Below are 14,062 nucleotides of genomic sequence, written 5' to 3'. Positions count from 1 at the left end.
AGATGCATCAAATCTACAGAACTGCAACATTTAAATTTTACAATGTACATTATGGAAAACATGTTTTAACTTTCATCAATCAACAGTGGGCCCAGAATACAGTGTTTATATTGGTTGTATGGGTCCCGTACAACCTTTAAGCACATTTCCCAAGACCCCCTTCCCTTTAACTTGCAACAAATCTTTTACTGCAAGTCACTACCCTAGCAAATTACAATGGCATTGAGAAGAAACAATTCCTGTCAAGCAGTGACTATCAGTGCACTAGTGTTCTGTTTATATCACATCACCCAAATTTCTATACTGTTTCTCCTCAATTGCCATAGATATTATTATTTTGATAGCCAAAGTAAAATAACGTCATCTGTAGACTAACGTTTGTTTTGTTTCAAGATTGGCGTTGCATGAAGTATGAGCTATACATGGGTATTGATTTGCTGATGTTTGGTTGGGAAAAACAAAAAAACAACAAAATAAAATGAAAGGGAAACACGAACATTACAGCTACAAGGTTCTGTTACAGTAGTAAATCATTTTGAAGGCTTTCTGTAAATTTGATGAAGAGACTTGATTTTAGACAGAATTTTGTCAGCTGAAGGCTAAATATTCTCTGTCTAATTATTTCTGATAGGTCTATCACCGATGACAGTTTATAGAGTCAATGTCAGAGCCAAAGCTCGCAGAACGTCGTGGGACGACAACAGGAATAAAAGAGGAATGTCAGCAGAGATAGAGTTTAAGACCCCGCCAGGTGGTGAGTAAATAAATCAGCATGCGATGGCATAAATCTATAAATTTCTTTAGAGCTCTGCATGCCGCTGTCTTTTCCATGCTGACTAATATCGTGTTTTATACAGAGTGATCAATTTCCTTTAATATTTCCCATCCTTACATGGGCATAGATCTACACAAGAAAGGCAAAATTACATCTGATCACATATTCATGAAATCACAAAACCCTGTGATTCAAGATGGTATGCTGCCCAGTTTTGTGGTCTTAGGGTGTCATATCTACGTACGGCCTCTTACCATGTTCAAAAAATACTGTTATACACTAGTTCAGACTGGATTTATACATTTGAAATGAGAAGGGATAAACTTCATTCATTTGAAAATTGTAAAACTTAATTATCCAGCAATATCTAAATCAGTCTTGAGATGAAATTGTCATCAGCATCATAATTTTGTCAATATGTATAAGACTGGCCTCACTGCTATAACATCAGCTTTTGTTTTAACCATGTCAGTGAAAGTGTTAAAATGTGTGGATATGTATCACAATGTTCCACAGGCTACTAGTAAATTGCTACTTTTAATCCATGGGATATCACTTGACCTTTTCACTTGTTAGTTACATAACTGTGCTTTCTATAAATGTAAACCTGATCCAACACCAAGACCAAAAGTTAGCAATATGGATTACATTTTCCTCATTGCTTATGCATGGTTAATTTCCCCCAGGTCTTCCTGACCCACCGTTAGACATGCAGGTAGAAGAGGGGCCGTATGAGGGCTCCCTTCTTGTCACCTGGTTACCAGTCACTATAACCACATCAGGTACTTCCAATGGTGCAGTTGTCACTGGCTATGCAGTCTGTGTCGATGAAAAAGAAATTGCTGTGGTCGACTCCCCAACAGGTAACTACTCTAACCATATCTCATACAAAGTTGTTCAATTTATGACATGTAGTTTACAAAAGACTTAAGGCCGTCAACACAGTAATTTCAAAAACTCACTGATTTGATCAGCTATTTCAAATGAGTGGTAGATTCGATTGGCTATTCAAATAAGTCACTGATTTGATTGGCTGTTTCAAATGAACCATTGATTTGATTGGCTATTTCAAATAAGTCAAAGCCTTAATTGGCTTAATATACCTATCAACATTGCCAGAGTACATACTTTTGTCAGAATTTACCTATATTACAGTAATTGTCAGATATGTCCATGGTTGTCACAAACAGAGAGGCATTTCTTTTGATAACTGAAAGTTAGTTCTTTTTTGTGCCATGTGAAACTTAAGTTTGTACCTCCAGTACAAACAGCGAGGTCTTGAAATTAAAGTTTCCATCAGGTTAATCATGAATTTCTTTACAGCACATTTGTCAAATTTGTTTGCTTATTTCATTGTCTAGCTGACAGAGCAGTTGTCAACGTCAACAAAGTCAAAAGTTCTACTTACCGCTATCTGACGGTGAGAACACTCTCCACCAATGGTGCGTCAGCTGACTCCAGGGGACTTCGAATAACGATGGATCTGTTACGAGATAAGAAATCAGATTCTGATAAAGATGCCAAGGTAAAGCCTAAAACAGCATGTACAAATTCTTTTTGTCTAATGCTTGGAACCGTTCCTAAGAAACTTGACATCTGACTGGTATGTCTAATAACAATATTTGTCTCAAGAGGGCAGTATTCATCCAATACTGTTTCCCAGCAGTGCATGCGCAAATTCAGTTCCAGTTCATACGATATAACCACTTCAAGATAACAAAGTACAACAGAAACATAAGGAATAATCTGGACAAGAAGACTGCTATACAACAAACTTTATATGCTGTTCTTCTTCTCATAAGCATCGGTGGTTGTTGCATGGATAATGGTCTTGACGTCTGTATATTAGTGGTTGTACTGTGCTGTGTTTTACACTGTCATGCTTCTCAATATCTCTCTGCTTGGTGTGTGTTTGTGTTGTTCATCCGTGTTCTAATCCTCCCTTGGCTGTCCCTCTCATAATTTTCCCATCACGGTCAAATCACAATGTTCCTTCTCTTCTGTATAAAGTATTTACTCAGATAAACATGAAAAAGGAAGACATCTTTGATGTCTGTGTGTAATAACCCAATGATAAAAAAACATAAAACTTAAATATAGCAACAAGACTTAGATTTCTAATCTTCATGAATAACATTGAGTAATCCAGCTTCCCTGTGTGGCGTGGCCCTCTAGTTAAGAATAAATAGCTAACCCTGTACCAAATGATAAAGTTATAATCTAGATAAACGTTTTCCCCAAAATAATGATGTTACTTTTCATCATCGTTTCCATGTCAACACACATTTGTCACTGTGAGTTTGTTTGTTAATTAATATTCTCCTGTGCTTCTACCGTAACAAGCATCATAAACATAGGGATCATCACCGTTTTAAACATCGTCACCGTGTAAGTATCAGGTCGTCTCAGTGAACCCTGAACTTATATAACCTAAATGACATTGTGTCCTGTTTTTTTCTAAAGTGTTATAATGTGTTATAACCTAAAGTATGTAACTCAACACCCGGCATGTCTTTTTTTTGTGCTTTTCATTTTTTGTTCATGGTGGTTAACTTTGTTAATTGCTATGATAGTAATTTAAACTGTTGCTATAGTTACCAATAAAAGTATTGACTATTGATGTACGTAGCATACAGTGTAGGGCATATCTTCTTTGCTGCATATGTGTTTGCTTTTCTCTGAGAGACTGACAACCATATGTCAATGGCCAAGGTTTTTGTGAAGCTAGCTTAAAACGATGACAAGAAATTTCATATTTCATCACACAACATGCATTTCATCATTTCATCACGTTTTAAATAAAACACATTGGCATCATGATTCTTCAACACACATGGCTTTATGCATGTATTAATTAATGTCCTGCACTAACAAGTCGACTTTTGTTTTTAAAAGTGTATATTTAATGAACTATTGTGTAAACTCTATCCATGAAGACCGAATGTTAGGGAAAGCTGTTCATTCAATGAAAATGTCAAACGAGCAAAAACAATTTGGGGTTTTTACCATCTGTCAGTCAGATTCTCTAAAACCAACACAAAGTCACCAGGATAATATTATCCAAGAGCATAATGTCACTCTACTCTCACTCTAAGTCTTCATGGAAATAATTTATCTTCAAAAAACATTAAAACTTTCATCAGTAACCCCTGTCTTTAAAATTAGTAAGAAACAGTTTCACAGAGTGTTCTGAATCAAAGGAAGATGGTTTGTCCACTTTGCAAGTTTTTCACTCACGTACCCATCCACCACCTGCACCACACCCTTCTGTGTCTGAATGGAATCTCCCATCACATACAGCTCTATACTGTAACAAGAGAGAACCTGGGAGGATAAGTCTACCTGGTGTCTTCCTATGTCAGTCCAAAATGAACGTTAGTGTGACTAACTTCCAGCTTATGTGCATTTTCTTTTTCTTCGTATGTCTTCCATGTCCGTGTCTGTCTGTCTGTTGATGTCTCTCTATCTATCTACCTACCTGTCTCTGTGTACGTCTATGGTGGTCGGTGTCACCCCTGTCCTCAGGTTGGTGGTGGGATGTATGATAACATTACTGATGACACCACATCAGCTGCAACAAGTACACACACCGATGAAACTGTAGAAATCTTTAGAAAAGAGACTGTGTCTCCCATAAGTAACCCTGCTATAGACGATAAGCTAGACCAAGTTCCAAAAGACGAAATAGCCTCAGCCAAGGTGGGTATTCAGATGTATAATTGCGCTGCGAGTCTGAATCAGAAAACGGTTCTACTGACAGCTCTGCTCAAGGTGGCTTGGATGTGTATAAAGGGTTACTGTTTTTGCAGTGTTGGATTGATTCCAAATCAATCTTTTCTAGAAAATTGCTTTAATCACACCAAAGAGGGACAGTGATTACACTTCTTAAAAAATCAGAATCTGAAGCAAAACAAGTTGCAATCACTTTTCCTTTAATTATAGCTATAAGCTATTCCAGTGATCTTTACAATGAGAATGAATTTAACTTTTTGTTCATTGACTTTTAGCATTCTACACACTCAATAATATCCCAAGTTTATTCATATATATATATATATATATATATATATATATATATATATATATATATATATATATATATATATATATATATATATATATATATATATATATATATATATACATACATACATACATATGAACATATTCTTGTTTGTATATTCCATGTGTATTGATGAGAACAAAATATGCAGTGAAGTAGGTTATGTCAATTCTGATCCATATCATGGTGTTATGTACATGGTTTTTAAAGACAACTAATAAGTATCATCTAGTATGTAAATGATTAACTGTAACCATAGTGATAGCATGCTCTCTGATATTAATTGATAAGATAGAAATCAGTTTATATCCTGTAAGCATGGATTTACAGAATTCACCCCAGTGATTAAGGCAACAGGATGGCAATTCTACAAGATAACAGACAGTTTACAGAGTCGTTAAAAAGACTTTTTTGTGTTGTGAACCATATATTGGCACTGCATCAGGCATTTTTGCGTATTAAACTTATTGTGATATTCATGCTCTTTCATGAACCATGGCATTTTGCATTCTTAAGATCAGTTTTCAATATGACAAAAATTGGTTCAGTGTATCTTGGTAATCACTGATGTACTAATCAGTGAAATGGACCCAAATTGCTGTTTATATGGCCAGGATACTCAATAAACTTTAAAAGAACCAGCCATTCTAAAGATAATCTGTATTGCGTAATTTTTTGTAGTGCAACAAATGTTTTTAATGACTTGCTGGATTGCCATCCACCTGTCTCAATAATCCATGGGATGTCAGTAATGGAATTGTTTATCAGCAGGTCAAGTTTAACCCTTTCCATTAGCATTGCCACTGCACATGTGACAAATTCAACCTGTACATTGAAATAATAGGATTGAATCACACTTTGGCAGTGAAATGGTTACACAATACATGATGATAGAATTCATTCTAATGGTTAAAATTCTGAAGAAACAGAAAAAACAAAGTAAATTTTAATATTCACCTCATGATGGGGTATAACATGACTGAAATAGAAAGCAGTTGGCTGTCAGATGCCATTTAACTCACATCAGTGCATTTCATATAGTAAATCTGCCACTGTCTGTATTTTTAACCACTTTGATATTGTTTCTCATTTCAAGAAGCCTGAAATCCGTCCTTCATTCCGAGAGGAACTTCATTCCGATGAGAGCAGCGACAGATCGGAGCTGTCGGATATAGCAGAGGAAGCTGAGGAAGAATTGTCAGAGTTTGGAGATGATGAAGTAGAAAAGCCGGACAATGCCAACAACTCTCAATTACCACCACCAAAGAAAGATGTCAAGGTATGCACGTGTTCCTTAACCCTTTCACCATCATGGTTTGTCCCAGATCCATTGTTATCAATCATGATTGTGGAACTTTTTACATGAAAATGGGGGGTGAATAGATTAAAGTTGTTCTGTCATTGCAAATTTACAAGTATGGTGAAAAAAGGTATGCCGGCTATATTTACTCATAGATCGTCACTGGCACTATATGGTATTAAGAGCACACTTGTTTTATCATTGCCATCCACGTGAAAGTCAGTGATCGGTTACTTTGGATATTGATAGCAACTTTCTGTCAATTCACGATTGCATGCAAGTCTTGTGAGAGTACAGATATTCTGATGACCAAGGAAGAAAAATTTCAGTGTTCTCATATTACTGTACATTAGATTCCCTTTTCTAAAATAATGGGATTTTTTTGTGAAAAAAGAAAAAAAGTATTCTGAGTTTATATTCATGAGAAGTCAGAATAATTGAAAGTTTGTTGTCCAGATTTGATTGAAAGGGAAGTTTACTCTGTAAAAGTCCTAGCAGTTGTATGTTTCAAAAGGTTGTCACAACTATTTGATACGTATGTAGTGTTGTCTCTTTCAGCAATGTTTATGATTTCAGCAATGTTGCCAATTCCACTTGTGTTTTCTGATAATCTCTCCTGCTCACATGGAATGGTGTCAACTCTTGCAATGCTGCCATCAATACCACATCAAGAATGTGGCATATGGTATGCATGGTGCCAATATCAACAGCAGTGATTAACCCTTTGAGCACCAAAGTCAATTTTTGTTGCCCCTATAAAATATACCTCAGCCAATTTTTGTCAGGTTTTTGCGAAAATGTTGATAAAAAACCGTTGCTGATGAAATATTATGCTCGTTCGGTCCAAATGATCAGAAAAATTCAGGAAAAGTTCATAAAAATTGATAAAATGTTGACTAAAATTTTGGTGGGAAAAATACAGCTCTCAAAGGGTTAAACGTACACCACCATTCACTATTTTTTTGTGTCTCTCCTCAGAGCAACCACGAGCTAGAGTTCGACACAGACCCCGAGATTGAGCAATTTAGCAAGCAAGAGCAGACAGTGCCTATACCTGTGATTCGACAGCAGAGGGACTATGAGAGGGAAACGGAACAGTCTCCAGATCACCATGTACAGGAACCAGTGCCTGTGAAAGCCCAGCCAATGTCTGTACCTCATATAGGTCAGTATCAAACCAAGGAGAATGACTCTCGTAAGTTTGCTTGACTTGATAGAGCTTGGTGTGCCGTGTGATATTCATGTGTGAACTGTTTGAGTCATTTTTGGCATAACTGGAAGTTCTCTGTAGGAGCCTACTGGCAATAAACATAACTATGGAATTTTCTTGTGCTAAGGGAGAACTATAACATCTGTGAGATGTCCAATGAGTGCAGAAAATTCACTAAATAATACTTTTAGTGAAAGAATGCAAATTGTCAAGGGAAAAAATGTCAAATTGTGTGCCTATACTGCAACAAAACAGAAGCGACTGGTGACTACATGGATAAACTACACATATCCGTGTAAGCTTTTTTCTGCTGTACTGTACATATTTTAACTGTCCAACAACTGTAAAGAGAACACTTGCAAGACGTACACTTTGCACTTTCACATGTTTGACACCTCAATTTATTTGCCGATAGTTATACAATGTGCAGTCTTGAAACCCTGATATCTTCTGTCCATTTATCCACATGGCATCTATGCGTTTTCCCCAGTAACTGATACAGTGAAGACCTTTCATACTCATATTTATTCAGGTGTGTGTGTCAGGAGTCAATTGCTTTTTTCAGTAAATCACTGGATTACCTAATAGAGTTTGTTGTGATTTTTTAGCATTGCTAAGTCACTTTAACTTAACTCTGACATTTAATATAATTTTTATTGTAGAAATCACCAAAGACAGTAACAGTGAAGGGCTTGGAACTGGGTCATCAATATCGGAACAGTACGGATCAGACGGCGAATACGACCCAGGTCGACATCAGAGATATGTGCCTTCTCAAATGAGGGATAAGAAACCCTATTACCCCAACCAATATGGCGACAATTACAACAGGTATGAGGAGAGAAAGGACACTTATGGTGGCAGCGATGACCAGCACAGGAGAAAATACGATTATAGGAATAGTTTGTCGCCGAACCATAGCAGGGGACTTTCAGACGACGACCTTGTTGACGAGGAGAGCATGGAAAGTGAAGCACCGGAGGAATTGTATGATGACAGTACTATCAGATACTTTGTTGCAATGTTTACATATGACCCAGTCACTATGTCACCGAACCCTGACGCCTATGACGAGGAGCTCCCTTTCAGGGAAGGACAAATGATAAAGGTATGGATGAAAAAGACTCTTAACATGACATGAAATATAAATGTATTCTTTCTCTACTGTGGCTTTTAATCATATTTTGATTTGAGAATGAATTAAGCTGTGATAAATACATCAGAAATTTTACATACAAATTACAGGTCAACTTATCGAAATACCATTAATGTAATCAAAGTCAGTGACCTGATCTACCATGTTTGTCAGATTTCTAATTCAATACTAATGTGGTTTAAAATGTAATTTTCTCCAGGTTAATAAAGTCTTGGCTAGGATGAGCATTGCCATCTCAAAGCTAAAATTAATGATACTTTTGGAAAAATGAGTCATCATTTCGTGGTCCTTTTAAGGTGAAACTCAAATTTGATCCACATCGACCAAAGAAAAGCATGAAAGGAAATTTTATAGTTGCACATGTTGTTAAGCATTGCCTTGACAAACAACAGCTTTGAAGTATCATGATACTCATAGACCCTCGAGGGGCCCTCATGATACTCAATACTTGTCAAGAGTCAACTTCATTTAAAGGAGATAGAGGGCTTTCTTTTGTGTCATGAAAAAAAGCCAGAAATATTGGAGCTAGACATTTGATTGGATTCCTGCTGTTGAACATAACAGGTGTACGGAGATAAAGATGCAGATGGATTCTACAGAGAGAGGCCAATGAAATGACGGGATTTGTACCTTGCAACATGGTTCAGTTAGCCAAACTTAGTGACAAAGAAGCCGAGGAGAGGTTCCAAAACAGTCAATGTCAATGAAATCTCCGAGGTCTGCCAAGTCATCTTCAAGTAAAGACAATAGTAGTTATAATAATGACTCTCTAGCTAGCATGCCTTCCTTGCAAGACGAGAGCTATCACAATACGGCAAATGGAAAACCTCCCATGCCAGCGGACGAGCCTGTTGTCGAAGGCCCCCGAGGAAGATGCTGGCCATCTTTGATTACGACCCCCGACTGTCTTCCCCGAATGTAGACGCTGATGTGGAGCTAGCGTTCAGAACAGGAGATATTATCACTGTCTTTGGAGACATGGATGAAGACGGTTTCTTTATGGTAAGCTGGGTGGGATGATGTTGGATTGACCAGTGGATGTATTGATTAATTGATAATTGTTTATATGACAATTTAAGGAAGTGTAAGATTAGTGCACTGTTTTTTTACAGTCATTTGGATTCCTGAAAGAGCAAAATATCACTGTTACCAAGAATAACAAAGTCCTTGTTTGTCAATCTTTGTTTTCTGCAATGGAAAGGTGACATGTAAAATTGTGTTGCAATAATTCAAGAATGCATCTTTGAAAGCAGTATGCATTAAATTATTATTCTGTAGTCTGTGAAAAAAAATTATGAAAGGTATATTACTGTATAATCACTTTTTTCATCAGTGTCTTATGACAAATTCTTGATTGTTTTTACATATATATCATGAACTAAGCACTGATCCTGAGCAGCTTATCACTTAATATATATATATATATATATATATATATATATATATATATATATATATATATATATATATATATATATATATATATATATATATATATATATATTTCAGATGAGATGAGACAACAAACAAGCTTTCAAAGGCATAATTTAGTTGAACAAGATACTCAAATCTTTTCAAACTTTCAAATTGTAGAATGCTTTCACCACTTGCATCATGAATCCGTTTGATGAAATCTTATTCTTCCTTTCTCTCCTTCTCTTTTCCGTGGTATGTAGGGAGAACTGTATGGACAACGAGGTTTGGTGCCGTCAAATTTCCTTGAAGATATGCCAACGTCATCTCTTCCAAACAGTCACCCAAACAACCCAATGCACACTTCCTCAGAAAAAGCATCCCCTTCCCTTCTGACCAAGGTAAGACAGTAGTTCTCACCCAATTTGCATTTTGAACTTTGTGACGTCACTTTCTTTCATGGACTTTGTATGAAAACTGTTTGAAGTCTGAATATTACATTTATTCATGTAGCCTGGCCTGTCGAGAAACCACTTTCATCACTCGCTTTGATTCGCTCAGCATTTGTACATCACTGCATGTTTAATGTGTCTTTCAAAAGGAGCAACATATTGATAACAATTTGAAGTTGATATGACGCTTGCATGACCTGCTGTGCAAGGGGTGTGGTTTTCAATTTACACACTCACATCGTACTTGATGTAGAAATCATATCGTTTAAAATTTGAAATAGTTTAGCTCATACAAATGTTACTTATCTATCCATCATGCATATAAATATATACCTTGTTATTGACATTTGTCTTTAATGCCACCTCTAAAGTAGACAGGCAAAATAAAGTTCTGGCATGCTCACCCAACAGAAAAAATATAACAAAGAAGATGCCATTATTCAGTGTTTCAGCCTTTAGAAGGTTCCAAGTTTCAAAAGTTTGATTTGCCTCATAATTTCCACTTTATTAAAGGCTAAATATAATCATTTCAATCAATGTTTATACAGTCATGCTTTCATCAACAGATGAAATTTGGCCATTTTAGTTCACTACAACCATGATATAAGATGATCTGTCTACTGTTTTATTATTCTTTTTTCACAAACAAATAGTTGGTTCATCATTAAGTCGATACATGCAGGTCACTACCAATAGTTTAATGTTGCTCCCAATGTATGGTTAGAAAAAAATTTTATGAGTGAAATTAAAGTATTTACAGAGAACGCACATTAAACATACAGCTGGTGTTTACCACACTCTGTGGCTGTCAAATGGCTCCTCATTAAAATAAAAATGAGCTGAAATGAAGCCTTTCTCATCTGTGTAATTGTACACTAAAAGCATGCAAAAGTGGTTTCTCAGGCACACAAATTTGTATGATTCAATTCAGTGTTGTATGTGTATTTGAATGTTGTGTTCATTCATAATCATTCATTATCTTCCTGTATATCTTGCATGTAATAATATGTTAAAAGTTAAATCCAATCTGCTTTCATTCCAGTAGTAGTACTTCTACAGCAATAACTCGGGGTTCTGGTTTTTCCATCATTAGTTTCTTCGTTATTCATCTTTGTCTCCTTTGCTTCCCTCCAAATTTGTCTTCCCATCCAGGCGGGCTCCTCACACGGGTAAGCATGGAGAGAGAAAAAAAATGGAACGTCACCCTCCCCAATGGAAATTGTGTGTTTTCTTAATTAATGTCTGTAACACTACCTTTGCAGTAAAAACTTGAACTCATCAATGCCATCTAATGCATTCCCACTGCCATATTACTCACAGCATGACTCATCCCTCCTTTCTTAACTCTAACTTCACACATTAATTACTATTCTTACATTATAAGTTTGAATGTGAAGTATAATCAATTAATAATTAGCACTGTGAGTGACCATTTTTGATTATTTTTGAAAAATCTCGTTTTAATAAATGTGAACTGTTTGCACTTGTGTGCTGAGTAATCATAGTAACTTTTTTACACCAATTGCTTCATACATGTCGTTGAAGTTCGTAGTGGTTCTGTCTGCGGTATTATACTGTATGTGTATAAAACTCTAAAAGGAAAATGCTCAGTTATATTTTTTGTCATTCTGTATCAGTTGTCGATTTGTATTTTTGTCTTCATATACCTACTTAAGCTGTCAAATTGCTTTTTATTGACGTAGAGAAAAACTGCAGTATAATTATGTCTGTTTCATCAGATACGGCCATTGTCACCAACAAAGTGGTAGTAAGGAACGCTATGAAAGTTTCCCTGACATCAAGAATTTAAGATTGATTCAAATCAATATCCTTATGGTTTTCTATTGATCATACAATCAACCATGGTCAAATTTCCATTTCTGTATAACCATAGACTGTAGAGAAAACGCTCTAGAGTCTATGGTTTAACTCTTATATAGTTTGATAAATTTCTCAAAAATTAAACATATTTGTCATCTCTAAAAGATGATATCTTGTCATCACATTTATTTCGATATGATTGGCTTTGATCCATCCTTTGGTAAAGTATTTATCTTACCACTATATTCCTGTTTACCCACTTTGTTGGTGACAGTGTGCAATTGTCAAACCAGTAGGTTTTTCTCTTCTTTCTTAACCTCCAACCAGTTGGCAATCTTGCCAACTTAACCCCTCCACAACCATGGTTTGGCCCAAACCCAATAGTATCAATGGTAGTCGTGGACCTTTTTGCGTGGAATTTATGGTGAACAGGTTACGTAAAAGCGGACTTTATTGTGTAACTTGGCATGTGTTGAACAAATTTTTATCAGTTGCCATCTAAGATGAAGAAACTCCGCTAGTTTTTAGAGGACAACAAAAACTAACTGTATTGATATGACCTCTGAAGCACAATTATTGAGCAGTGAAAAAAGTTAAAATATTTAAGTGATGCTGTTCAGTTGGGTCCCAGACTTTGTTATTAGAAAGTCAAGGACAAGGTTGTCTTCAATCTGTTATTCTCTGCATGGATATCTTTAATCTTCTTTTCAGACAAGCCTTGTAATATTGCCTCTTCTTGCTTCTCAGGAAGTTCAACCACACACTTAGTTCTTTCCAGAATATTTTCCAGCTTTTATTTTCCAACATCGACCAATGAAGCCAACCACAATCTCAGATTCTATTTTTTTCAGTTTTTTTTTTCCATCAACAATCATCCAGTGAGTGAAGTGTGATGTTGCACATACAATAACAGATTTATAACAACTTCTCTGTGTTCATTTACACAGCTAATCACAGTCAATCTCATTATATGCGGGGGCAATAGTATTTTTTAAGAAACTTTTTTAGATGATGTATTATCCACAACTTTGTTATATATGATGCATAGAGTTTTCCTATACTGCAGGTTTGTATAACAGAAGAAACCTTCACACTCGCGTTTAACATGTTAGCTGTTTTGGGATTTACGACTGTTATTATACAGAGTTGATTCATTCATCATCCAACACATCTCTTTCCTGATACAGAAAGAGAACTCCACCAAAAGCCCTGGTAAGGAGACAAAGACCCAAGACAATGGACCTCAAGCCAAAAACCTAACTCCAAACACAGACTCTGACAATAAGAAAAAGAATAAAGGATTCTTCTCAAAAGGGAAGGCTCTCTTTAAGAAGTTTGGGACAACCAGCGAAAGCAACAGTACCAAACAAAAACGATAGCAGTGAATAACGAGTGGTTCTTTAATCACTGTGTTTTACCACCCAAGATGCTGATCCAACGTTAACAAATATTTCATCACAACTTGGGTACAAATTCTCGTGAAATGCTTTTGTGTGTGAACAAGAAGACAAGAAGTGTGCATAATAATCAAGTGTCAAAGTTCACAATTCTTACCAGGTCAAGCAAAGTTCTTGTCTCAGTTAATATCTGTGACACATAGATTTCTGTGACGGACAATGAAATCTTTACTACCTACATCTGAAGCACAGAAGAGATGGAATGAAAGCTAATACTGGATGATCAATGGAGGAGTGGTGCCGGAATGTTCGACATTTGTTGTCACCGTGTGGATTTTGCTAATTTCGATGTACCAGAACAGAATAACAGTGATCACAGTGCATCTGACTGTGTTGTAAGATTTCATGGCACATCTTCCAGTGCTCAGAAACTGACAAGATTTCAAAGTATTTCAAAACAGACAATATATCATAA

At 36.1% G+C, this 14,062-nt stretch overlaps 2 protein-coding genes across 13 annotated transcripts in view; both read left to right on the top strand.

The window, feature by feature from the left end:
* The window catches only part of LOC139145576 (RIMS-binding protein 2-like), a 62,949-nt gene extending 52,631 nt beyond the window's left edge, over window positions 1-10,318 (top strand). For 8 of the 12 annotated variants that reach the window (XM_070716820.1, XM_070716817.1, XM_070716822.1 and 5 more), the window contains 10 exons: window positions 632-754; window positions 1,462-1,638; window positions 2,137-2,300; window positions 3,119-3,163; window positions 4,301-4,474; window positions 5,935-6,117; window positions 7,117-7,333; window positions 8,011-8,456; window positions 9,069-9,506; window positions 10,181-10,318. In XM_070716820.1, the coding sequence (XP_070572921.1) occupies window positions 632-754; window positions 1,462-1,638; window positions 2,137-2,300; window positions 3,119-3,163; window positions 4,301-4,474; window positions 5,935-6,117; window positions 7,117-7,333; window positions 8,011-8,456; window positions 9,069-9,122 (1,583 nt within the window). In that variant the 3' untranslated portion in view covers window positions 9,123-9,506; window positions 10,181-10,318. The remainder of the gene's footprint in view (window positions 1-631; window positions 755-1,461; window positions 1,639-2,136; window positions 2,301-3,118; window positions 3,164-4,300; window positions 4,475-5,934; window positions 6,118-7,116; window positions 7,334-8,010; window positions 8,457-9,068; window positions 9,507-10,180) is intronic. The other 4 variants (XM_070716813.1, XM_070716814.1, XM_070716818.1 and 1 more) reach the window with 4 other exon arrangements.
* LOC139146273 (RIMS-binding protein 2-like) lies at window positions 9,378-13,569 on the top strand. Its single transcript, XM_070717679.1, has 3 exons — window positions 9,378-9,506; window positions 10,181-10,318; window positions 13,378-13,569. Exons 1-3 carry the CDS (start codon window positions 9,378-9,380, stop codon window positions 13,567-13,569), a joined length of 459 nt encoding a protein of 152 aa, XP_070573780.1.
* Window positions 13,570-14,062: the final 493 nt, after the last annotated feature.

This window comes from Ptychodera flava, chromosome 12 (genome assembly GCF_041260155.1).
Source record: "Ptychodera flava strain L36383 chromosome 12, AS_Pfla_20210202, whole genome shotgun sequence".
Classification (NCBI taxonomy): Eukaryota; Metazoa; Hemichordata; class Enteropneusta; family Ptychoderidae; genus Ptychodera; species Ptychodera flava.
Note: the sequence above shows the minus strand (reverse complement) of the source record. Positions and strands in the feature narration are given on the sequence as shown.

What these genes read in the sequence shown, in the direction of transcription:
- LOC139146273 (XM_070717679.1), top strand. Translation starts at nt 9,378, where the DNA reads ATGCTGGCCATCTTTGATTACGACCCCCGACTGTCTTCCCCGAATGTA. An exon ending in ATGAAGACGGTTTCTTTATG is followed by an intron (nt 9,507 to 10,180) that starts GTAAGCTGGGTG and finishes CGTGGTATGTAG; the next exon opens with GGAGAACTGTATGGACAACG. An exon ending in CCCCTTCCCTTCTGACCAAG is followed by an intron (nt 10,319 to 13,377) that starts GTAAGACAGTAG and finishes TTCCTGATACAG; the next exon opens with AAAGAGAACTCCACCAAAAG.